Source organism: Podarcis filfolensis (assembly GCF_964270895.1).
Source record: "Podarcis filfolensis genome assembly, chromosome: 1".
NCBI lineage: Eukaryota > Metazoa > Chordata > Lepidosauria > Squamata > Lacertidae > Podarcis > Podarcis filfolensis.
In genome coordinates this window covers 132,934,974-132,961,456 of record NC_139604.1, presented here as the reverse complement: position 1 = coordinate 132,961,456, position 26,483 = coordinate 132,934,974, and the positions used below count along the sequence as shown (strand labels likewise).

Below are 26,483 nucleotides of genomic sequence, written 5' to 3'. Positions count from 1 at the left end.
ATATCAAAAGGCTTTCAAGCACTGTCTCTGTGCGGCAACTGTAAGGCAAGAAAATGTCCCCAAAACACATGGCAACCGGAACAGCAGCCTGCAGTGCAACAGAAGTTTAAGAAGTGCTGGTCCAGGACACGCAACATGGTTTAGCCTTCCATCCAAACAAGGCAAAATCTCCCAATTCTTCACTTTTCTGACAGCCTCTGCACTAGGGGTCAATTTGGGGGTTTTTAGAGTCTGTCTGTCTGTTTGCTTAAAGTCTTTAAGACACTTAAAAAACGTGATTCATCTAGTAGCGGAGGGAATTATCTCAGCACAATCTTAACACAGAGGCGCTTGGGGTTTTTTGTAAAAACAAGAAGCTTTTTACATGCCTGGAAAGTTTTCGATATTCATCATGCATTACAGCATTTAAAAAAGAAGTATGCAAGGCCTTTGGAGTGTACCCTGAAAGCCAGAACATTTACTCCACTAGTGGGGATGAGATTTTATTCTCATCTTTCAAAAAAGAAAGAAAACAGGCTTACAGTAAGAAGTTTATCTGCCGCGGGCCTCTTCTTTGGGTTTTTTGTAAGTGCTACTTTCACAAAACTGTGAAATGTCGGTGACCTAAAAGAGAGAAAGAGAGAGAAAACACAGCTTTTATCATATGTGATGGGTCTTGCTTGGTGATTAAAAGACGTTCAGATTCTGTATTATTAAAGCTGTTTTTTTTTATAATGGGCAACCATTGCACAATAAGAAAATGAAAATAATAAAAATACAAAATATAAATGACACAAATGAACATATATTCAAAGGAAAGTCAGCAATAAAATAAACTAAGCATTCTTAGGCAAAGTTCAACGTAAACCGCAGCAGCGGCTGCGCTGCATCTTGTACCTCACCATTCTTATAAGTGCAAACTTCCCCAGATGCTCTAGACTACAACCCCCATCGTCCTTGACAAACTGGTAATGCTAGCTGGGGCTTGTAGTTCAGAACATCTGGAAGGCATCAGGTTCAGAAAGGCCTGTATAATGTATGAAGGATCCCAATTTCTGAATTATTATTATTTATTGAATTTGTACGCTGCCCTTCATCCACAGACCATTCCTGCATTGCTCCATCTGGTATGCAGGATGAGACCCTCCCTGCCCACAGACTGTCTCACCAGAGTGGTGCATGCTCTAGTTATCTCGCGCTTGGACTACTATGATGCACTCTATGCGGGGCTACCTTTGAAGGTACTGCTTCAACCATCATCTGGAAGTATTATCTCCTTTACATAGCTTAAGAGGAATCGGGAAAAGGTCCATGGATAACTCATAGCTGTACTCTTTTTAATTTCAGTTATTAGAGGTTGACTGATCATTAGTGGGCAAGTGCAAAAGATAGGAATTATATCATCTCTATCTGAAATAGAGGATGGAATTCAACATAGCAAATATTGAGCTATCCAAACTGCTTCCAAAGGGAAGATGGAGCATGCTGGTTTTCTCCTGCTCCAGAGGGCAAGGCACAAACCAATGGATTCAAATTACAAGAAAGGATATTCCAACTACCGTATTTTTCGCTCTATAAGACGCCCCAGACCATAAGACGCACCTAGTTTTTGGAGGAGGAAAACAAGAAAAAAAATATTCTGAATCCCAGAAGCCAGAACAGCAAGCGGGATCTGGCTTCCGGGATAGCCTCTTGCTATTCTGGCTTCTGGGATAGCTGCACGAAGCCTCTTCAGGGCAGCAGGATGAAGGCTCCCCCTGCCCGGAAGAGGCTGCCAGAAGCCAGGACAGCAAGAGGGATCTTCAGGGCAGAGACCTCTTCAGGGCAGCGGGAGAAAGGCTCCCCCAAAAGCCCCCAAGAGCCACACACATGCTCCACGGTGCTCTTTAAAGGGAGTGCTGGGCAGAGCCTCCCACCTGCATTCGCTCCGTAAGATGCACACGCATTTCCCCTTACTTCTTAGGAGGGGAAAAGTGCATCTTATAGAGCGAAAAATACGGTAAACATTAGGAAGAACTTTCTGATGGCAAGAGCTGTTTTTTTTTAACTACATTTTTTGCCAAAAAGGGGAAGGGAAGAACAGAAGGCCAGTGCAACTGTTGTGCAAACAGCAAAAACATCTGTAGCAAAAGAATGTGGTTTGACTGTCTGGGCGCTGGAAAATATGGCTAACATGGAGATCACAACTGAACTGCAGCCTATTAGAAAAACACGCACAGGCAATGAGGGGAGGCAACACAGTATGACGATACCGCAACTGACATAAGGGGGAGGCAAATGAAATGTCGGGCAGACCAACCTCCCAGAGGGAAAGGTAGCCTAACTTCAGAAATGGCTTTTGTCCTTATTCTAGAGAAATATCACTTCTTAAAAACGGAGACTGAGCAGAGCCGGAGGGAGGCCTGTGAGAAAGCAGAAACTTCTGGCCTAAAACCCTTTTCCTCACCCCTTAATCGCACCTCCAGCCGTACGCTGGAGGTCGGGGCACAGTCAACTGAGAATACTTCCACTCTTGCCTATCTCTCTGCCTGGTCAGGCACAAAGCAAAGGTGGATGTGCCCAGCCTGAAGCGACTTTTGCATGTACCCTAAAAGAACTGCAGGATGGGGGTGTCCAAAATGATCCAGTGAGGAGCCTTTTGGTTAAAAAGAAAGTAAAGGTAAAGGGACCCCTGACCATTAGGTCCAGTTGTGGCCGACTCTGGGGTTGCGGCGCTCATCTTGCTTTACTGGCCAAGGGAGCTGGCGTTCAGCTTCCGGGTCATGTGGCCAGCATTACTAAACCGCTTCTGGCGAACCAGACAGCGCACGGAAACGCTGTTTACCTTCCCGCCGGAGCGGTACCTATTTATCTACTTGCACTTTGGCGTGCTTTCAAACTGCTAGGTTGGCAGGAGCAGGGATCGAGCTACGGGAGCTCACCGTGTCACGGGGATTCGAACCGCCGACCTTCTGATCGGCAAGTCCTAGGCTCTGTGGTTTAACCCACAGCGCCACCCGCGTCCCAGTTAAAAAGAAAGGCAACCATCAAAGGATTGTACTGCCCCATGACTAGAGCGGAGGGAGGGGCGATTTGAGGGGCTGCCAGTCAATATCAGCAGGTCAAAAAAGCCCACTTTTTTTTGGGGGGGGGGTATGTGATGGAATATTCTAAGCATCTCTTTCAGCCACCTTCAGGGGTCACCACCACCAGCCAAAGGGTGCCCCTATTGGTATGGAAAGGAACAAGACACAAACCATCAAGGGCGAGACCACTGGGGGGGAAATAAATGAAAAAGGCACTCCCAGACTTACCATTTTGTTTTTTCCTTTAGCTTTGGAGGCTGAAAGTTGCTTTTGGACATTAGGAACAAGGCCCTGAAATACAAGGAAACCACCCCGTCAGAAGTGCAGAACACAGCTGTACAAGGAAAGGATTCAAAATAAATTTAAAAATTGTCCAGTAGCACCTTAGAGACCAACTAAGTTTGTTCTGGGTATAAGCTTTCGTGCGCATGCACACTTCTTCAGATACCATGCATGCACATGAAAGCTTATACCCAGAACAAACTTAGTTGGTCTCTAAGGTGCAACTGGACTATCTATCTATCTATCTATCTATCTAGACTGTGTCAGACCAACACGGCTACCTACCTGAAGGAAAGGATTTGTAAGGGAAGAAAGGGGTTTTTGACCGGAGTAGACCAAGTGGCGCCTGCCAGATGGTTTGTACTACAATTCCCATCTTTCCTGACCATTGGCTCTGCTGGCTGGGGATGATGGGATTTGCAGTCCACAACACCCCTAAAGATTAGGAAGAACTTCCTGATTGCACACACTGAATTGATGGTGGAACAGTCAGGCAGGTCAGGCTTTATTCATTTATTTGTGAGCTGCCTTTCGGGGCGCAGTCCATTCAAGGAAGCTCACAGTATCGCGCAAACATGGTATCAGCAACCATCTAAAAATGTCGATATTATACACGTTGCATTTGCAAAAGACTGAAGTGTTGTGAATCTGTTTCCTCTTTTGATGATGCTTGCACATTTTCATACCAATTAAAAAACACCAACATAGAAAATCTAAAAATAACACCAACTGTGTTAACTGTCAATTAAAGAAATAGGTGTTTTTTTGGGGTGGGGGAGGACCATAGGTCAGTAAAAGCAAATTACAGAGCGCTAATTATTATTCAAGGTGGAAGGTTCTCCTCTTTCTCCAGCCAAAAGTTCTGTAGCAGGGGCAGGAGGACCACCCCCCCCCCCAAGGATGCTGGAGTGTTGGGTTCCCTGCCTTGGCAAGGGGGTTGGAACAAATGACCTTTACGGTCCCTTCCAGCTCTCAGGTGCTAGAGTTCTTTTTAACACTCGTCTACTTCAGGGCCAGGGAGAGTGTGAGGAGAGGAGCCCTTCCTGTCCACAGACCTCATCGGATGAAGATCAAACATGGGCGGCTGCAGTTCTCCAAGCTCGATGGCCGTGATGCCCACCGCCCAGATGTCGCACAGCTGGTTGTAGCCGCCGTTCTTTTCTACAGCTGCAACTTCCGGAGCCATCCTTCGTGGGGGGAACAAAAACGCTGTCAGGCGGCAGGAAGAGCCAAGACCTCCCCCACCTCCCCTTGGTGCTTTTGAATGAACCCAAATGCCCCTCCTGTGCTTGCAGCCCAGGCGTGGGGAGCCTTTCGCAGCCCCAGGGCCACATCTTCTCGTGGGCAACCTTCTGGAGGCTGCATGCCAGAGGTAGGCACAGCCAGAGGCATAAAGCATCTTACCCGAAAGGGTTCCTAATTAACCATCCCTCTCTAGGGCATAGACAGGGTGAAGCAAGACAATCGAGTACCTTGTGATCCTCAACAGCCTCACCCCTGTCCCTTTGAAATTTATCCTAGTGTTTTGAAATGTTTTAACTCATAATGCCAATAAAGGTAATTGTGTATGTAAAGCAGGTGGGTTGCTGAATGCAGATCTTTTGTTTGCACAGAAAGTGGCATTCCCAGTTATGCAGAGGTCAGAGGTTTCTACAGAAACGCATACTCTCACACGCATACTCCCAAGCAAGAGGTATTATTGCAGTCCCTTAAGGAGAAGCAAGGGACGCGGGTGGCGTTGTGGGTTAAACCACAGAGCCTAGGACTTGCCAATCAGAAGGTCGGCGGTTCAAATCCCCACGTTGCTCGGTCCCTGCTCCTGCCAACCTAGCAGTTCGAAAGCGCATCAAAGGGCAAGTAGATAAATAGGTACTGCTCCGGCGGGAAGGTAAACGGCGTTTCCGTATGCTGCTCTGGTTCGCCAGAAGCGGCTTAGTCATGCTGGCCACATGACCCGGAAGCTGTACGCCGGCTCCCTCAGCCAACAAAGTGAGATGAGCGCCGCAACCCCAGAGTCAGTCATGACTGGACCTAATGGTCAGGGGTCCCTTTACCTTTTTAAGGAGAAGTAATGAGGGCTCATACCCTGGAAAGAGTAGGGTAGCCTGAGGAGGAAGGCCTGGAGAGAGTCCTAAGGGCTAGACAAAGAAGCCTGGAGAACTGGAGCCTGACAGAAACATGCTGCTGTCTACCAGGTGCCAGACATGCCGCCTGGTCCTGCAGACTTGGGAGAGACAGCAAAAGGAGCAGGCTGACTGCGGTGCGGGCAGAAGGCAGACAGGGAGTGCTTTGCAGATCTCTTTTGCAATAGATCACCCGGCGTTTTTTGTCTCCGAATTGTTTAACAACAGCCGCTCAAAGTAGCTGGGGCAACCCAGCCAGACAGGCAGAGTATAAATAAAATAAAATAATGATAATGATAAGCAAGTCCCACCCCTTCCTAAATTCTCAGTGTATGTCTGATCTTCCTTGTAAGTCACTCCTTTGGGCTTGGCTCCAGCTGGTGGACCTCAAGGAGTCCTAGGGTGGAGCAGGGAGGGGATCCTACACACCCCACCGGGTTTGTGGAACTTTTGGTAACCCAGCAGCATTAAGCTATACTGACTGAGCTGTTGGTGCCTCCCTTAAGGGATTTTGGGGACTGCAGATCTGAGAATGCTGAGCCACTTCTCCGAACAAATCGGAAGACTTGACCATTAGCCCAGCTGAAAGACCTGGTGCACCCATCCCCAATTTGTGCACAACCAACCGCAAGATCAGATTGTTTTTTTATTTTATTGAGGGCGCACTTGCAAATTCAGCCTTGCTTCTGCCACCATAAGGACTAGGAAGTTACCTTTTGCAGAATGAACAGAGTAAAGGCAGGATATTTATAACTCTTTTTTTTTTTAATGAGTGAGCTGAACGTAACAACCTGCATTTCACAAGTTGCTCGTCTGTGCTACTTCCATGTTCATCCAAAGGTTGCTTCTTTGACTGACAAAAGCTGCCTGTTCCTGTGAACAGTGTAGGATGTAAATCAGGAACCCAAGGTGTGTATATATATTCACCTTCCAATTTCTGAAAGTTGTTGCAGCTGAGATCTGTGTGCTTCTGTCTCACCTGTGTAGACACCGTGTATGGGCTGTTAAAGCAGAGGTGGGACACCTTTTTCAGGGTCACATTCCCTCATGGACAACTTTTTTGGGGGGCGGGGGGTGTCCCATGCCAGTTGTGAATGGGGCCAGATGCAAGAGTGGACAGAGCAACAGATGCAACTGTTAAGGTCACACTCCAGCCATGCTACACAGACAGAAACACACACACCTCCATCCTGTCAAGCAAACAGCACTGCCATAGTTCAAAGACTGATTCCAGCTTGGCAAAGGCACTGGGAAGGGTCTCAAGGGCTTAACAGAGGACTAGAGGGCTGCATTTGGTCCCCACCTCTGGCTTAAAGTGAATCAGCAGAAGGTATTCAGCAGCAGTGAAAGAGGTGATGCCCAGCCAACGAAGTCAGAAAACAGCTCAATAGCTTTGAGTCTGTTTCTGCCAACTCACTGCATCCTCAACTCCTCTTTCTGCCTCCTCATAGCGCAGTCCAGAAACCGTGGCTCAGCATCACAGACCCTTGTTTGAATAATCCCAAGGAATTTATTACCAGTAAGGAGTGCCGATGAATGACTTCCTCTTTGCGATGGTGGCCGTTATTTTCGCCGCGACGCCAAAGTCAGCTGCGGGAGAAAGAGCGGAAGATGTTTTCTAGAAGCTGGCGTTCCATTTCACGCAGACCAAGGAAAAGGCTCTAAGCAGGCCCTCTTGGGAGGGGTTGGGGAGGGTGAAGAGAGGGTAAATTTGCTAAATTTGCAATAGAGCCAGCCACAGGGACTTCATTCGTTGCCTCCCAAGCTCCCACCCAAATCGAAGGGGCAGATGAGTGGGTGAAACTGGAGGTTGAATTAAAAGGGAATTTACTTCACAATTGCTTTAGGGGTTGGAGATGGCACAGGAGCTAGCCAATTAATCCCACCCACATCTGGCTTCTGTGGCATGCAGAGCATGACCTCAAGAAGAGAAGGCACATTTGCACTGCCTGAAGCAAAGATGCCTCCGAGACGGTCTCCGCTGCTCTGCAAATGTTACACGTGTCTTTACTCTCTCAAGGAAGTCAAGGAGAGCAAGCAAACTTACCCAGCTTGATGTCCCCATGGTCTGTCAGCAGAATATTTGCACCCTGAAAAAGAAAAATAAAACCTTAAGTTTACGGTCACTCACCAACACCCCCCTTTCTTTAATGGAGAAAGAGCTCCGTTCAGGAATCACCTACCTTAATATCCCGATGCATTTTGCCTTTCTTGTGCAAATAATCGAGCCCCTAAAAAGAAAGCAGCGGCAAAGATGAGGATGGAACTCCAAGATGACCTAAGAAATCAAAGGCCAGAGTGACCAGGACCAATTCCCCCACGGGACGACGGGCTGCTGCCTGAGCCCCCTTCACCTGCCCCACTAACTTTAAAAGAATTGCTGATATAATGCATGCAAAATGTTTTTAAATGAATCCTTATGCAAACACATTACTCTGCTTTATTTGTGTTATTATTGTCTGAAGGATAGCTCAGTTGGTAGAGCATGAGACTCTTTAATCTCAGGGTTGTGCGTTCGAGTTCCACGTTGCATGAAAGATTGCTGCATTGCAAGGGGTTAGATTAGATCAGGCACTTCCAACTCCCAAGAGACTGTGATCTACTCCAAGTATAAAATAACTGTCAGTGATCTACCCACCGTCACTGGAGGGAGGGAGGAGTGTGCATTTTGGGGGGGGCACAGTTGTGAGCTTTTTGGGGGGTTGGCAAGAGGGGATGGCAGTGCAGCAGAAGGAGGGAGACAGCGCTGGAGACGGGATACAGGATTTTGCTTGCACCAGAACGAGCACGATCACCTATGCGATCTACCGGTTGGACAACCCTGGATAAGATGAACTTCAGGGTCCCTTCCAACTCTACAGTCCATGACCTTGCTCCTCTAAATCACTAGAGCTGGAGGAGACATTGTGATTCATGATTTGGGGGAGTCCCTGTTCCCCAATGTGGTTCAGCAAAGCAGACCCAATGTACTGGTCCTCTGCCTCATCCACAGAGAATAAAACAGAGCTGTGAAGAGGAGGTCCAGGAGTGCGATATCAAAAACGTTTGCTTCTGGGTGAAGGTATTTTTAGTACAGGTGTCTCAGTATTGAGCTATCACACTCTCTTTTGAACAGAGCCTTCTGAACAGAGCCTTAAACCGCATCTTAGAAGGGCTTCTTTTAGTGCTGAATTAGCCTCTGAGTGCATATTCAAAGATCAACCTTTTACACCCACAGAATCTCAGCTTGGGTGGGATAAAAGACCATCCCTCTCTGTGGCTAACAGAGAGAATGGGTAGCCCTTCCCGTGGACAGATGGGGCTGCATTGTGGCAAAGCAGGTGTCCTGCCAAGTCTCCACTTCAAATTGCAGATGGGCCACTTCCTAAGTGACCTTAGGGTGGTGTTTCTCAAGCTTGGGTCCCCAGCTGTTGTCCTGCTAGCTAGGGATGGTGGAAGTTGAAGCTGGAGCCCCAAAATTGAGAAACACTGCCTTTGGGTATCCTCTTCCACTTGCAAGGTGGGAATAAGAAATGATCACCTACCTTATTAGATAGTTGTGCAGATTCCTGAGGAAAAGCACGTGAAGTGCTTTGAACACAGGAAACCTCTATTAATTCTATGTATATGCAACAATCTCCACTATATAGGTAAAAATGTAAAGGTAAAGGACCCCTGGACGAATAAGTCCAGTCAAAGGCGACTATGGGGTTGTGGCGCTCATCTTGATTTCAGGCCGAGGGAGCCGGCATTTGTCCACAGACAGCTTCCTGGGTCATGTGGCCAGAAGGACTAACCCGCTTCTGGCGCAACGGAACACCATGACAGAAACCAGAGCGCACGGAAATGCTGTTTACCTTCCCGCCAGAGCGGTACCTATTTATCTACTTGCACTGGTGTACTTTCGAACTGCTAGGTTCGCAGGAGCTGGGACAGAGCAACAGGAGCTCACCCCGCCATGGGGATTCGAACCGCCAACCTTCTGATCAGCAAGCCCAAGAGACTCAGTGGTTTAGACCACAGTGCCATCTGAAATATGAAGTAGTGAACTAAAAATCCCAAAGCCAGACTACAGTGTTTAGCAATTTGTACTGAGCAGTGAGGAGGAATTAAATAACCTCTTAATGAGGGTGAAAGAGGAGAGAGCAAAATATGGTCTGAAGCTCAACATCAAAAAAACGAAGATCATGGCCACTGGGCCCATCACCTCCTGGCAAATAGAAGGGGAAGAAATGGAGGCAGTGAGAGATTTTACTTTCTTGAGCTCCATGATCACTGCAAATGGTGACAGCAGCCACAAAATTAAAAGACGCCTGCTTCTTGGGAGAAAAGCAATGACAAACTAGACAGCATATTAAAAAGCAGAGACGTCACCTTGCCAACAAAGGTCCGTATAGTTAAAGCTATGGTTTTCCCAGTAGTGATGTATGGAAGTGAGAGCTGGACCCTAAAGAAGGCTGATTGCCAAAGAATTGATGCTTTAGAATTATGGTGCTGGAGGAGACTCTTGAGAGTCCCATGGACTGCAAGAAGATCAAACCTATCTATTCTGAAGGAAATCAGCCCTGAGTGCTCACTGGAAGGACAGATCGTGAAGCTGAGGCTCCAATACTTTGGCCACCTCATGAGAAGAGAAGACTCCCTGGAAAAGACCCTGATGTTGGGAAAGATGGAGGGCACAAGGAGAAGGGGACAACAGAGAACGAGATGGTTGGACACTGTTCTCGAAGCTACCAGCGTGAGTCTGACCAAACTGCGGGAGGCAGTGGAAGACAGGAGTGCCTGGCGTGCTCTGGTCCATGGGGTCACGAAGAGTCGGACATGACTAAATGACTAAACAACAATAACTGAGCAGTTTATTAGCTAAGATTATTATTGGCGATCTTCTCCCGCTCCCCTGCATGTACTTTGGACTGCAGTTCTACTGAAACAGCTTCATTCTTCTTACGCCAAAAGTCACCCAAGACCTGCCCAGCAGTGCCTTACCTTCAACGTCTCTCTGCAAACAAACGCAATCTGAAACTCCGACAGCGGCCCCGTCACTAAAAGGAAAATCAAACATAAAATGATGAGGCATGATGTGGTGGCATGCTCTTGGCCCGTGTGGGGCTGATAAAAGGATGTCCTTCGTCGTGCAGCACATGACTAAAGTATGGAAGTCAACAGGGCTTTCTCATTTGGTGCAGCAGGTTTTGGACTGCAGCACTTTACAGTAATTTGTGCCCCAAATTAAAGAGAAGAAAAGAGTCGTGCATCCCACCCCAACCCCTTGAAGGAAGGGCATGGTATAAAATAATAAGGTTGCCAATTACCATGATAAATATCTTGAAGGGATCCTCCTCCGCAGTACTCCATACAAATCCACAGCTTCTCACGGCTATGAAATTAAGGAGATATTATCAGAAAGAATGCCTGATGCTTATAACGAATCGAAAAATATTATTTGTATTGCACTGATATTCATAGCCAATCCTGTCCCTGAGGCTCAGGGTAGTTAATAATTCTTACCCATCTCAAACAGGCGCTTTGTGGTGATTAGGTGCCACCTTGTCACCATTATTCCGATTACACAGATAGGAACTGAGGTCGGAGGTCCATTTTTTACGCAGTTAGCTATCATAGGTTCAAGACCCACAGCAACGTCGAGTCCCGACCGCTTTGCAGATTTTTAAGTATCACATAAAACACAACCCTTGATTTCTTGGGGGGGGGGCATGCAGCAAACTGCGCAGACACTTCTGAATATCAGAACATGCATGCGCAGGGAAATGGATCAAATCCGTTGAGGAATGAGGGATGTCCCAAGAGCTTCACGTCCAATAGAATGCAGAATTACAGCAGACTTGAAAATAACTTCAGGTTTGGTGAGAAGAAGTACTTCACTTCCGTCCCACCAGAGCTTTAAAAAGCAGCTCTACATAGCCCCAGCATCAAAGTTTCATCGACTTTGACACTGTAGGACCACCGTATCGTGCAGCAGATAGCAAGCTCAAAAACCAGCAGGGAACACCACCTTCCCTGGGGCTTGTGCAGAAAAACCTTAGGTCCCTGCAGGAAGTTGGCACAGCAAATCGTTTCTACAAAGCAGAATGCAGGAGGCCTTACCTGAGATAGCTCCCAAAGTAAGCTACGATGTTAGGGTGCTTGCATTCCTTAACCATGTAGATCTCTTGTTGTATCAACGAAAAGTCATCCCCTGGGGAAAAACACAAAGCAGATTTGTTATTCACTTTAACCAGGGCTGTTGCCTGGTTAAAGGAAGCCTGGCTGAACGACTGTATGAATCTTAATTAAATCTGCACATATTAACATATGATGGGGAAATAAACCCAACAGCGCCAAAGGTGGGAAAGGCACATTTGCTGGCTGGGGCTGGTGGGAGTTGCAGTCCAAAATAGATGGGAGGGCTGGTTTAGATGATGTCCTGCAAGGTGTGTAGGAGCAGCTAACATCAAAGAAGAGACAACCCCCCTTCTCTCCCCCCCCTCTCTCTCTCTCTGGTAGGAGGGAATATTCCTTCCACGATGGTGCTTGATACCTGCAGGTCTCATAAGAGCTTATATTAAAAACTGAATGCTTTTAATTTTTTTAATCTACTGGATTAAATAACTGGAGGCATCTTTCTAGGTAGGATGGATCAGTCTATTTCCACTCTGTGTCAGTTTTGCATGTATTCATTCATAAATACATGCCAATAATAATCATCATCATCATCATCCCACTCTGCATTAATCTACCTTTTTTTGTTAAAACCTCATGAGAATTCATATTTTGTCAAAAATACATAATTAGCTATGTATCTGACCTCAATGCACCCATATGTCTTTTTTTGATCCTATAATATGCATTTCGGTGCATTTTTTAAAGCCAAGGGCTATACTGCATAATTTGGAGAGGGGCAAAATCTGAAGGACAATTACCATATTTTTTGCACCATAACACTCACTTTTTTCCTCCTAAAAAGTAAGGGGAAATGTCTGTGCGTGTTATGGAGGGAATGCCTACGGGTGGCATGCCTACGGATTTTCCTCCTCTAAAAACTATGTGCATGTTATGGTCGGGTGTGTGTTACAGAGCGAAAAATACGGTATGTTCCAATTCACACCGCAACCCAAAAGGTGCAGATCCAGAAGGTTGATTTGCAGCAGAATCCATGGATTCCAATTCAAATTCCACAAGCAGCGCTATCAACCAATTAAACTAATTTTGACTGACTAATTTGATCAATCAACTAAACACTTCAGAAAAAATATAATCCTAAACATCACAGTTCATAAAACACTGGTAGTGTGCAAGCTCTTACACCTGCAGTTAATGCGTTCATCCTAGTGGTGCAGCAATAAAACTGCCAGCACATTTGCAAAAGCAAGCAGGGTCTGGTATGGCGTCCATAAGGATGGGGGACCGTGTGCTGAGATTCCTACATTGCAGGGGGTTGGACTAGATGACACTTAGGGTCCCTTCCAACTCTACAATTCCATGATTCTGTGATTCTGTGTTATCACGGGAGAGCAGCTGGCTGGGAGCTGAGCTCTCTTCCTACTCACTGGCCTCTTCATCATGCGGTGGTGGGGGTAGTTGCCTTTTTCTCCCTTGAATTGTACACAGACGTGACATGGGAAGTTGGAAGAGAGTTGCTGTTTTCCACTTCCTCTTTCAGCTCTCTATGCTTTTCAAGGATTAATTCCCCCAGGACCTGACTTTTACCCAGATCCCTTGGAAAAGGGAAATGTGTGCGAGTGCATTTTCTCGCTCTGTCAATGGGACTGCGAATCTTATCTGAGGCACAGGAGTGACCAGAGGCGGCATCAACCACAGCACTCGCTTTGAACCCAGCATTTGTCATCCTAGCTCAAGGTCTACTCATCAACTGGCCGCAGGGTAGGGGTTGGCATCCCAGTCTAGGTGGATGAAAAGCAGACTGCTCAGGCAACCAAAGCGGCAAAAGACTCAAGCCTGACAAATATATCCCAGAACATGTTTGCAATTATTAACAAAACAATACAATACAGAATGCTACAACTGCTCAACGGATGCTAAAAAAATCTCTCCCTCCACCGCTACTTCTCCCCCCTTAAACGAATTCCACTCTACTGGTTTTCCACGTTTTATTACTTTCTCTGGCTGAAGACAAAACTGCTCCTCAGAGGGCTGGGCTGGCAGCCTCGGGGGCTCAAGCGCCACAGTGACTCTGGAAAGAATGTGCTCAGGACCCGCAAGATGGGCTGGGAGCCTCTTAGGACGCCTGAGGGTGATAGCTCTGCCTGCTGTTTTACAAGGGAATAGCCCAGTTATGCAAGGAGCCGTTCCAAGCTTCAAATTGGCAGGCAGAAAAGCATGCACATCCTCAGGGAGAGACGAAGAACTCAGGAGATGGTCCCTTGCAACCTGCTAAGCCAGGCATAGGCAAACTCGGCCCTCCAGATGTTTTGGGGCTACAACTCCCATCATCCCTGACCACTGGTCCTGTTAGCTAGGGATGATGGGAGTTGTAGTCCCAAAACATCTGGAGGGCCGAGTTTGCCTATGCCTGTGCTAAGCCTTGAAGCGGTTGGATGTGCTTCGCCCATGCTCCAGCTCAGCGCAACATGAGACCTCTGGCTCTCCACCTTCAACAGGGCTCTGGCATCCACCAAGAGGAGGGGCCTCTCACACCGACATAACCACGTCCATCTGAGACCCTACCTGCCTGTGCCCTGTCTCGCCAGGGGGGTACAGGGCGGTCATCTCCCGCCTGGACTACTGCAATGCACTCTATGTGGTGCTACCTTTGAAGGTGACTCAGAAACGACAACTGACCCAGAATGTGACTGCTGGACTGGGAGTGGCCACCAGAACCCTATAACACCAGTCCTAAAGGATCTTCACTGGTTCCCTGGATGTTTCCAAGCACAATTCAAACTGCTGGTGCTGACCTTTAAAGCCTTGGTCCAGTACAGTGGTACCTCAGGTTACATACGCTTCAGGTTACAGACTCCGCTAACCCAGAAATAGTGCTTCAGGTTAAGAACTTTGCTTCAGGATAAGAACAGAAATGGGGCTCCGGCGGCGCGGCAGCAGCAAGAGGCCCCATTAGCTAAAGTGGTGCTTCAGGTTAAGAACAGTTTCAGGTTAAGAACAGACCTCCGGAACGAATTAAGTACTTAACCCGAGGTACCACTGTATACCTAAAGGAGCGTCTCCACCCCCATCGTTTGGCCCGGACACTGAGGTCCAGCTCCGAGGGCCTTCTGACAGTTCCCTTGCTGTGAGAAGTGAGGTTACAGGGAACCAGGCAGAGGGTCTTCTCAGTGGTGGCACCTTCCCCGTGAAACGCCCTCCCATCTGAAAGCAGCCCTGTACAGGGAAGTTTTGTTTTTGTATATTCTGCTGGAAGCCACCCAGAGTGGCTGGGGCAACTCAGTCAGATGGGTGTGATACAAATAGTATTAATAATAGTAATAATAATAATAATAATAATAATAATAATAATAATAATAATAATAATAGCGGCAGCATTCTTCTCACTCATGCCCATCCCACAATTCCTCCACCCCCAAGAATTTGGCTCTTCTACCCACTTGGCTTTACTCAGCAGCACCAATTCAGCAAACAACAGGAAGCTGGTCTCCAGCTTTTCACCCATTATAAACGCCGTCCAAAGCTAGATACCAAGACAAGAGCAACCGTCAACAAGTATGGAGAGGGGAAATTGAAAACAGCTTTTGATCTCCTGCTAGGGCACAGCATCCAGTGTCTTGACTGACTGGGTCCTGACCACAGTCTTGCTGTGGCCTTCAGCTTCCCCCCACCCTACCCAGGCAGACGAGGAGAAGATATGGGGAAAGCCCCCGAACAAGTCAAAAGTCACGCAGATCACGACCTCCTGACATCCTTGTCCTTGATTGGGGGAGGGACTCAGCGAGGGCCACCACTGAGCTGTATGTTTTGAACATAAACAACATCTGTACGTCATTTTTAGGAAAGCAGATGAGGAGCCCCCCACCAGAACACACACAAATGGCTTTCCTGTGCACAATGGCCCCATTCAAAAGCCTATTGCCCTCAAATACAACAAGCTCAGCCAAACCCTGAAAAATGGGAATGAGCTGGAGCTTCGCATTTCTTGCCTCTATGTTTCCAAATTCTTCTTTCGTGGTTTTTGAAGGAAGGGCTAAAGGCTAGCTTCATGCCTTCGTGTTTTTGGTTCTGCTTCCAGATAATCCAAAAGTGTTGTGTTTTTTAAGATGTTGAGGGCTAGCTTCATGCCAAAAAGCTAGCGACACACAGCTATCCTATTTTTACAATTCCTTCTGGGGTTTTTTAAAAAAATAAAAATAAAATAAAAGCAGAGATTCTCAGGACAGGATGGGCATATACACAGTGAACACACATAGCTCCAGTTACATGGCACAGTGCAAAGATTCCCATTAGTCTAATTTCAGAATCAGCGTTAACAGCTGGTAACATTCGAATTCAACATCCACAGCTTAACTGGGGGAGGAGAAAGAAGGCTACTTTTTTGCCCAAGTCTTTATTAACTGAGCACAAGCCAACACCTAGATAATTCAGAACACATGTAAAAAGGATTCAGAGCACTGCCAAATGTGTCAGCCACATACCCCAAACAGGAACTATAGAACTGACACATTTGCTTTCTTGCAAAGTAAAAATGGAAGCGTTAGTTGCATTCTTAGTAAAGGGGATGCCGTTAAGTGACAAGCTCCTCCTTTGTAGGCATAAACTCCCAAATACAGCCCTTAGCATCTCCTCTTAAGGTGGGCACCCAGGTAGGCAGGGCGATGCGGAAAATCTCTCTCTGCCCGAGGCCTCAAAGCGGCCTTCACCAATGTGGCACCCTCCAAATGCTTTGAACTACAAACCCCATCAGACAATGTGGGGCTGAAGCAGGGGTGGCAAAGCTTTGACCCTCTGTTATGGTTGCTGGGAGCTGTAGTTCAGGAACGCCGGCGGTTCCCCAGTGGTCTGACTCCACAGAAGGCAACCTTCAGATCTCCAGAGTGTCCAGCGTATTCCACAGACAGAACAGCGCTTACAATACTTGCAACCACCCAGTAAGCAAGGACAATATTAGTATTCCTACGTTGGAGGTGCAGGACTGAAGGTGGGGGGGGGGTTGCTTTCCAAATATTATCTGGTGGCAGAGGCAAGATTCGAACCAGAGTCTTCCCATTTCGTTGCTCCGTCTATCTGCCCCAATGCTACATGGTTCATTTCAGAGGACCTGGATCAATGTGCGAACCTGGGCAATCGTTCCCTAAAATGCTCACGGATGCATGCTACGTAAGGCTTTGCAATGCCTCCAAGTTTCAAAAGCGTTTCCTCCATTTCCCACCCGATGGAGATTTTACAGTGAACAAAGTTCCTTCGAGAGCAGTGTGCCTCTTTGTTCGCCTTTTCTTCTCATTGTCTATTTCATCTTGCAAGCTCCTTGGGGGCAGAGACTCATTTATATGTCCCTGTGAAACTCTGCAAGGAACACCGGAACATTGGTGGCGCTGTGCAAATAGTAAGCCGGAGGAGGATCCAACCGTGTCAGCTCTGCTCAAGTTAAAACGCTGCACGTTTCTTTATTTAAATACGAGGTCTTCGGGTCTGCTTGGAAGCCACAAACCCCGAAAACGGAAGTTCTGAATCCCACATGCAAGAGAGTGAGCATAGCAGCAAGCAGTTGCTGGCTTGTGCAGATAAATGAGGCTGTCTGGCTGCAAGAGCTTCTCTTTCTCACCACAGCTGAACCCTGCAGCAGAGAAACAGGCCCTTCAGCTCAGCCCCGGCACCAAGAGAGCAACCCCTGGCTCCAAGGCAGGCCTGGAAACTTGTAAATAGCAGGGGTGGCTCAAAAGCTGAACGCAAAACCTCAAATACCAGACAGAAAAGTCAGCTTAGCAGCAGCAGCAGCAGGCAGGGGGACTGCGAGGAGGCAGAAAAGACAACGTGCCTCTCTGACAGGCCTCGCTTTTATTTTGTCCCGTAATCACGGAAACTTCACAAAACATTCCGGCTGTAAAACCAGTTTTATTCCCCTGGAATCTGGCGAGGAGACCTTGGGAATGTCTAAGGCGGAGGAAATAAATTCAATGGGTGGCGTGGAGGAGATGTTTCTGGCTCAGAGGTCAACTGAAGATTATATTTGGGAGGGGGAGCAGGAAGGTTGGTGGGCTCAGGACAAACTGGGATGGTGACAATTTTGATGATGATGAAATTTATTACCCATCCTTCACCAGCAGGCCCCAGGCTACAACAATTTAAAGTTCAGTACTAAAAACAGTGAAAACAAATGATAGCCGCAGGAAGAATAATAATAATAATAATAATAATAATAATAATAATAATAATAATAATAATAATAATTTATTTATTTATTTATTTATTTATTTATTTATATCCCGCCCATCTGGCTGGGTCCCCCCAGCCACCCTGGGTGGCTTCCAACAAAGTATTAAAATACAGTGGTCTGTTAAACATTAAAAACTTCCTTCAAATGTCCCCTAAAAGTCTGGTAGTTGTTCTTCTCTTTGACATCTGGTGGGAGGGCATTCCACAAGGCGGGTGCCACTACCGAGAAGGCCCTCTGCCTGGTTCCCCATAACTTGGCTTCTCGCAGTGAGGGAACCGCCAGAAGGCCCTCGGCGCTGGACCTCAGTGTCCAGGCAGAACACTGGGGGTGGAGACGCTCCTTCAGGTATATTGAGCCAAGCCCGTTTAGGGTCCCCTGCCTTCTCCTGCACAGGTGTGGGGCAGATCCTACTCCGGCCTACCGCAGCTCCAAGAGCAGGACAGCACTGCTGAAGCTCCACAAACAGAGCAAAAGCTCCTCTCCTTCCTCCCCATGTGTGGCATCTGGCTTGCGCTGGTTGCCTGAGGAACCGTCCCAGCACCTGGTGACTGTGCCCCACTCACAACGGCTTAGAGGGCAGAGCCACAAGATGGCAGGCATTCCCAAACGGCATCCAGGTGAACCCTGGGGGCATCTTGTCAAAAGGAGACGGCCATTAACGGAAGGCAAGCTGCCTAGAAGACTGACAAGCCCAGCACTATTTATGGCATATAATTATTATTTGCTTAACGCTTAATGCCCAAACAAACTTGTGACCTTCCCCTTGCAGTGGTGTTGCCTAAGGCGCTGGCCTTCAATTTTTTTCAGACTCAGGATCCATCTTAAACCCAAACATGCATTTCGGAACCCATTTCTTCACTTTTTTTACCATATCTTTGCATGCTGGCTAGTGCAATTCACCTTAGAACAGGCTGTGACCTGGTCTCCTATTGTCCCTGGCCACGCTTGCTGAGAATGATGTGAGCTGTGGTTCAGCAACATCTGAAGGGCCAAAGGTTCCCCACATCTGGGCTAAAGGGCATTCTCGTTTCACATGTTACCAAGGCAGTCCGTCTTGGCAATACTTTTACACCAGCTTCAGCGGCTGCCAACGCATCTCTGTACCCAATTCAAAGTGCTGGTTTTAAGCTTCAAATCCTTAAAAAGATTGGAACGGAAGATATTGGATGGGTTGCCTGCACCCATGACCAGCCTGCCTGCAAACTGAGATCTGCAGTGGAGGCGATTCTTGGGGGTCTACCTCCAACCTAGATCAATGAAGCTACTGCTGGCCACAAGTAGCTCTGAGACCCCTTTTGGCTGAAAGGGTGGAGGAGGAAATCCTTTCAATGAGAAAGAAAGAACTAAGGAGTTGCTTCGCAGACAAAGGGTGCATCTAACACAGCCCTGTTTACATGAGCTGAAAGAGATCCCCGCCACAGTATATAAACTGTTTATTGTGGAAAGAACTTGTTTCATCGGATACATGAACTCTCTGAGGCTCGACGTTGTCCTTTTCCTGCAGACATGATTAGTCTTATGGGGGAATTTTTATTTCTTAATACTGCTTGTTGCACAATGAATAATTAACTTATGGAATTCACTTCTGCAAGATGCACCAATGGCCTTTGGCTCGCATGGCTTTGGGATTTGTTTTTGTTTTCAATCATGATTACTGCTGGTATAAAGGTCTTCCTAAGAATGACAAGTTTGAGGGTATCTGGTGGTCTCTCCTGGTGTTTGTTACCTGGTCAGAAGGGCTCACTCAACCTCCACTCTCACAGCTGAATTTTTGGAGACAGTTCAGGACAGCGATCGCCCATGATTCTTGGTATAACTCATATAATATTTGTATGACACTTTACAAATTTAGCTTTGAGGTGCTTTCTTCCAAAAGGTATGTAATGCTAAGTATTTGTAGCTTTGCTGTATAGCCTACTTTTCTCTCTTTCATTGTATTGCTTTTTTATTGTATTGTTCTTTTCCAAACGTTTTCACAATAACCTTCAAATCAAATACAGTGGTACCTCGGGTTACATACGCTTCAGGTTACAGACTCCGCTAACCCAGAAATATTACCTCGGGTTAAGAACTTTGCTTCAGGATGAGAACAGAAATCGTGCTCCAGCGGTGCGGCGGCAGCAGGAGGGCCCATTAGCTAAAGTGCTGCTTCAGGTTAAGAACTGTTTCAGGTTAAGAACGGACCTCCGGAACGAATTAAGTACTTAACCTGAGGTACTACTGTACATTGTTTCATAAGTCGACTTCCCACCTTCACCTTCACAGTATTTTTACTCAAACCTTTCCTATTGCGTTATATCTTTATCCATCACAAAAAACTATTACAATTATTTTGTCATTGTATTAATATTTTTCATCCATTTTCTTGTTCTGCTTGTCTTTCTTTGCAGTTTGTAGCTGCCTCCTCTATGTCACAAAATGATATAAAGACATATTTGATGGCGATGGGGACGGATGACTACGATTATACAAAATCAATGGCTATGAGCCGCACAGAGCTTCTTCCACTTATGCGATTAGGAAATACTGGAGGAGAACAAGAAACCGAAGGTGGGCGGGTGCTCACCATCCAATAGCTGGAACTTATTCTAAGGCACCTCTTTTGATCTTAAAGTACCAGAATCTCCCAGCCATTTCACCAAAGATCCCAGGAGACCTAATAGGAAAAGTGCACAGTTCCCTGCAACAGCAAGACCCAGTCACCGGCGATGCATGCCAAAGCAACTCAAGATATAAGGAATGGCTCTTGCATTCTGCATTGTACACAGGCATTTAGATGCCGGTGTTTAACTTCCAAAATGGTATCTGCCCTGGCTTGATTTTTATCCTCCAATCCACAGCTACTATGTAATCTGGTTTGGGCCACCCAACGGGGAAGGAAATACACCCTGCACATGCTCAGAAGTACTGTTATTCATTGATTCAACCACGCCAGGAATGAGAGTCCCTGCTCAAATGAAGCCGCAACTGTTACCTAGCAAAGAATAAACACCAAACAAGCAGAAGTTGTTGACTGTGCAGTGAATTAAGAGTCAAAATACCTCTTTGAGCACCTGATCTTTCGTACCTCTTTTCATAGGAATAGACTGGATTGCTACTACAATGTCTTGCTGTGAGACAGAGACAGAGAGGCAGGCAGAGAGAACTCAGCCAATCTGACAGCCACAAAGAGCCAGGATGGTAGAGCAAACAAAGTGATAGATGTATGTTGTTACCTGAGCATGTTATTTGGTTCAGCTACCTACTGGGCCAAGAGTCCCTTGAGCCGGCTTGGTCAAGACAAAACCCCTCAGTCCAACCAGCCTCATTGTGCGGCACAGTATTGTGGAACGGTGGAGATGGACGAGGGAGAAGCAGATTCAAACCCCTGCCGTCCTAGCCTACTTCACAGGGCTGATGTGGGGATAAACTGGGGGGTAAAGGGAAAGCTACCCAGAGCGCTGTGGACTAAGAGTGTGATAGGCAGGCTGTCAGGGAAACAAATCCATCAAAAATGAGTATTTTTTGAAGAGAAAAGAAGGGAAGAGCTCACCTGGTTCTAACTTGATAATTTTTACTGCAGCCAACTCTCCGCTGTGCACATTTCTGGCCTAGGAAAAAACAGAATGACAGCAGATTTAAGCAGAGTGCAAAGGAATGTACATCAGTGTGTTAAACCAAGAGGCTTGTGTGGCAGAATGTGCATCATTTGGGGAAATTGCTACCTAGAAAGATGAAGCAGGCAGGGAAGAGCAGCCAGGTAGCAGGAAAACATTGTAGGACAAGCACAGGCCCCTCATCACTTAAATCTTTGGCAGTCAAGCCACAACTATAGTACAAGCGCATCTTAGGTGCATTTAACTTGTGTGATTTCAACCATATGCAGTTAAAGGCCGGCTGGTTAAAACTTCACAAGCTAAATGCAAGCAAGGCAGAGAGCTTAAAAGCTCTTTTTGCTCCAGGTTTTCCTGGCACAGAAAGAGCTTTTAAGCTCTCTTTGCTTGTGGGGGCAAGGCCTTGTCGGCACACTGGTCCTGGGAGGCTCTTGCGAGATCTCATGGAGCTGTCCAAGTTCCCGTGAAATCTTGCACGAACATCCCTAATCTTCCAGAGCCAGTGCCTGGGATGCTCGCATGGAGGTGGTTAGAGTACGCATTTTCATTTAAGTGTGGAGCCTTTGGAACCAAATCTGTGTGTAAGATGTGGTCGTACTGTACTCAGAACAGTGGCTACACATGCACAACCACATTACGCTCTCACTGCTATAGACCTCCCTGGCAGATGTCGAGTCCATACCATGCAGAAATGGGGCTACCCATATAAAAAGCAAGGCCACTATAGAAAAGGCAAGTGATGCGGTGATTCGTAGTGACATCCAGCCTATGGAACTCCCTGCCCCATGAGGTCGCAACATCTCTTTATTTATGGGTCTTGCACCATCACTTAGAAAACTTTCGCCTTCCAGCAAGATTCTGACTTTTGACCTTCCTGCTGCTCATTTATCTTGGATGGTCTTTAGAGCCAATCTAGCTCTCTGCTAGGGACGTGGATGGTGCTGTGGGTTAAACCATAGAGCCTAGGGCTTGCCGATCAGAAGGTCGGCGGTTCGAATCCCCGTGACGGGGTAAGCTCCCGTTGCTCTATCCCAGCTCCTGCTAACCTAGAAGTTCGAAAGCACGTCAAAGTGCAAGTAGATAAATAGGTACCGCTCCGGCAAGAAGGTAAACGGCGTTTCCGTGCGCTGCTCTGGTTTGCCAGAAGCGGCTTAGTCCTGCTGGCCACACGACCTGGAAGCTGTACGCTGGCTCCCTCGGTCAATAAAGCGAGATGAGCACCGCAATCCCAGAGTCGGTCACGACTTAACCTAATGGTCAGGGGTCCCTTTACCTTTATAGCTCTCTGCTGGCTTATTAGCTTGTTGGTATGCATTTTTTAATCTGCTGCTCTGTTTTTTCCTGTTTGTAATAAGTTTGCTGAGATTTTCATAGAATCACAGAATTGTAGAGTTGGAAGGGATTCAGAGCGTCATCTAGTCCAAGCCCTTGCAATGCAGGAATCTCAACATGTGGTCCCCCATCCAATTTGAAACCACACTGGACTCTGCTTAGCTTTGCAAATGTGCTCTCAGTTGAAAAATGATGCAGAAGAGTCTTATTTCCCTACTCCCCCCGCTGCTTGCACCTTCCTGCTCTTGTCTTCCTTCTGCCCCTCTCCACATCCCAGCCTGGCCTTCTGGGTCACACCCCCACCCACCCCTTCTGCATCCCCCACTGCCTCCCTGACTGCTCAACAGGGTGAAAGGACGAAGAGGATGACCCTAAATCCAGGAAGACAGCTGCTTCCTTCCTTGCCTGCAGGAAGCACAAGATATCTGTGCCAAACCAGGGTACATTCAGTCCTTTGCAAGTGATAAAAGAGTGAAAAAAAACACACATAAAACATTACCCAAAAAAAGAGGAAGAATAAAATTAAATAAAGAGATTGCAGGGAGCCTGCTCTACAGCTACAGATAACAGCAAAGCTACTAGCTTGGGCTGGCAGATTTAGGGCATAATCCTGGGATCCCAGGGACCATAAAAAGAGCAGACTCCCCCCCCCCCATTTGTAGGAAAATGGGGGGACACTGAAATCAGATGGTGAGGATCAACAGCCTCCCCCTCCAGCCATATATTCTGTCCTCCGGGTGTGAGCTCTCTACCTGCCACTTTTGGGGATTGCTCGGCTCACCACCAATACTCAAAACACTCTCCCTCAATTTCCCCACTGACTTGCCTACCTTTAGTGTCCATTACTGTTTGCAGAATATACTGTAGTGGGTCTGGGGTAGATGGAGCAATGGTCCTTTCAAGTATTAGGAAGACAGTGCACATGCCTTATTATTATTACTCCTCCTGCTATTATTTGCATCTATATCCCTCCTTTTTCTCCCAAGAGCTCGGAGTGGCATACATGGTTCTCCCCCTCCTCATTTAATTCCCACAAACAATCCTGTGAAGGAGGTTAGGCCGAGGGGCAGCGACTGGTCCAAGGTCACCCAGTGAGCTTCATGGTTGAGTGGGGATTTGAACCCTGGTCCTAGCCTGACACTATACCACACTGGCTATCAGCACAAGACACCCCATTGCCAGCCTATACAACCTGAATCCACCAGCCCAAATAGTTTGGGGAGCCCCTGCTAGACCATAGTGCATGTCCGCTGGTCCTGGCCAATCAGAAGTTGTGCAGGCCTCCCCAGGAGCATTGAAGCATCTCCAGCTTAGCTTGCAGCTAAATTCCATTTCCTCCCTTCTGATTTAATTTATATACAGTCATACCTTGGTTCTGGAACGTAATCCATTCCGGAAGTCTGTTTGACTTCCGAAAATGTTCGAAAACCAAGGCGCAGCTTCTGATTGGCTGCAGGAGCTTCCTGCACTCAACTGAAAGCAGCGGAAGCCACAGAAGTCGCATTGGACATTCAGGTTCCACAGAACATTCGAAAACCAGAACACTTGCTGTATTTTTCCATGTATAAGAACATATTTTCCCCCAAATTTTTAAGTTTGAAATTGGGGGTCGTCTGATACACGGAATGTTGCATTCATTTATTTCTTAATTTGGGACTAAAAAAATAGGGGTCGTCTTATACATGGGGGCGTCTTATACACGGAAAAATACGGCACTTCTGAGTTTTCGGCATTCAGAAGCCAAAATGTTTGAGTACCAAGGCATTTGAGAACCAAGGTACGACTGTAGATGCAAACCCAGCTTCAGTCTCCTGAATAAATGAGGCACATTTACACAGCTTCCTATTTTGCTTAATTCTTCTGGTGGCTTGCACCCCTCTTCACCCCTCCTCCCATCACCTTCCTTCAGCCCCCTATGACTACGATTCTCTGCTTCTAGAGACCCTCTGCCGCCGCTCCCTGGCCCAGTGTGGTGTAGTGGTTAAGAGCGGTAGACTCGTAATCTGGGGAACCGGGTTCGCTTCCCTGCTCCTCCACATGCAGCTGCTGGGTGACCTTGGGCCAGTCACACTTCTCTGAAGTCTCTCAGCCCCACTCACCTCACAGAGTGTTTGTTGTGGGGGAGGAAGGGAAAGGAGATTGTTAGCCGCTTTGAGACTCCTTAAAGGGAGTGAAAGGCGGGATATCAAATCCAAACTCCTCTTCTTCTTCTGTTTCTGTGCCCTCCATTTTCAGGATAGAATACATAATAAATTGGTTTGCATTTTTTCTGATGGTTGCCACCTGCCTGTCTCGGGAGACAATATGGAAGAGCGTGCCTTTGGGGGTGAAGTCAAACCGCTGGAGAGTTACAGCGCCTGCTGTGGCTGTAGATACCAATTCTGTGTTCAGAATTTGCTTTTTCCTTAGAGGAGAAGCAAAAGTTATGGATGGCCTTGTCTCCTCTGTAGCTCACACATCTTCACAAAACCACAAGGGCTACGAACTTGCCTCTCTTTCGCCCCACCTTCGCTTAAAGATTGAGAAGCAAGGCTGCTTTCGGAACGCAGACTCCAAGCAAGCGTCAAGTTGGCTGGGAGGTGAGCAGAAGCCTCGTGGCCTCCAGCTACCAAGGAGCGCTTGGGTCAAGCCACTCAACAGCACACAGCCAAGGGAGAAGGGGGCGCTGCCGCCACGCCAAGACCAAGCGCAGCTCCAACATCTGGAGGGCCACAGGTTCCTTGCGCCTGCCCTACATCCTCATTTACTCCCCCCCCCCGGTGGAGCACCTGTTTTTGTGGGCAGAAGGTGCCAGCTTCCATTCCCAGCATCTCCAGGTTAGGCTGGGAGAGGTCCCTGTCTGAAAACCCAGAGAGCCACTGCCAGTCAGTGTGGGCAATACTAAGTTAGATGGACCACATGACCTGACTCAATATAACCCCCCTTTCTTCATTCCTTAAGTCCCCAGAAACCAACTCGGGACTTACTGGCTCTCCTCGCATTAGGAAATGAAATCAATCTGGAGGTTATTTTAAGGATTTGACAAGGTTTTTATTGGTGGCTGCTAGGGTGGAATTTGCAGCTCAATTAGGGCTTACGATACAAAACCGTTTCGCCAGAGTCTGGGAAATGGCGTTACCGGAGAGGTTAGCTCAGCATAGCAGGGTAGTTAGAGGTCAGGTTAAGAAGGCAAGTTTACTTGGTTTATGTTTCTCGCTTATGTTAATAAGTTTGCCACCTTAACTGAACTGCCTGTGACACATGTACCATTATGGAGAGATCTGATTCCTGGATAAGATGTAACTTCATTTTGTGAAAGATAATCTGCACTCCGTGTTTTGTACTGTTTATTTTTTCTTTCCTGTACACTGAGAATCAATAAAATGCATGCTTAAAAAAGGAAACCTGCTCTAACCAGTGTTAGAAACTCAAATATGCAATCTAATTGCCAAACGGCACCTTAAACCTAGGGATTTGTTGTCGCTGTTTTCATTTCATTTCTATAACGCTTTATATTCTAAATAATAAATCTCACAGCAGTTTACAACACATTAAAACAACACATAAAACACTCCAGAATAAAACAAATTCAAGCTTCAAAGGAAATGTTTCAGATCCTTCTCTAAGTGAAATTTTGCTTTCCCTAGGCGCCAACCTGGCTTCCAGAGATCTCCACGTGGTCACAACAGGACCTGTGCCAACTTGCAAAACATGCCTGGCGCCTAGCTAGTTTCTAACACTGGCTCTAGCTCTGCACAGACCCTCCTGTCTTGAAACACATCAACGAGGATCTCCCAAGGCTTGCCTAGAA

The 26,483-nt window shown here is 47.1% G+C and overlaps 1 protein-coding gene across 3 annotated transcripts in view; it reads right to left on the bottom strand.

Moving 5' to 3' along the window:
• MAP4K5 (mitogen-activated protein kinase kinase kinase kinase 5) overlaps nt 1–26,483 on the bottom strand; it is an 89,101-nt gene that overhangs the window by 35,763 nt on the left and 26,855 nt on the right. For all 3 annotated transcript variants that reach the window (XR_014547765.1, XM_083612288.1, XM_083612289.1), the window contains exons 3-12: nt 21,301–21,358; nt 11,534–11,624; nt 10,741–10,805; nt 10,415–10,470; nt 7,633–7,680; nt 7,497–7,539; nt 6,967–7,039; nt 4,382–4,513; nt 3,273–3,335; nt 522–603 (exon numbers count right to left, since the gene is read on the bottom strand). Coding sequence is in view for 2 of the 3 variants with exons in the window: in XM_083612288.1 (XP_083468414.1) it covers nt 522–603; nt 3,273–3,335; nt 4,382–4,513; nt 6,967–7,039; nt 7,497–7,539; nt 7,633–7,680; nt 10,415–10,470; nt 10,741–10,805; nt 11,534–11,624; nt 21,301–21,358 (711 nt within the window). In the remaining variant the exon portion in view is untranslated. The remainder of the gene's footprint in view (nt 1–521; nt 604–3,272; nt 3,336–4,381; nt 4,514–6,966; nt 7,040–7,496; nt 7,540–7,632; nt 7,681–10,414; nt 10,471–10,740; nt 10,806–11,533; nt 11,625–21,300; nt 21,359–26,483) is intronic.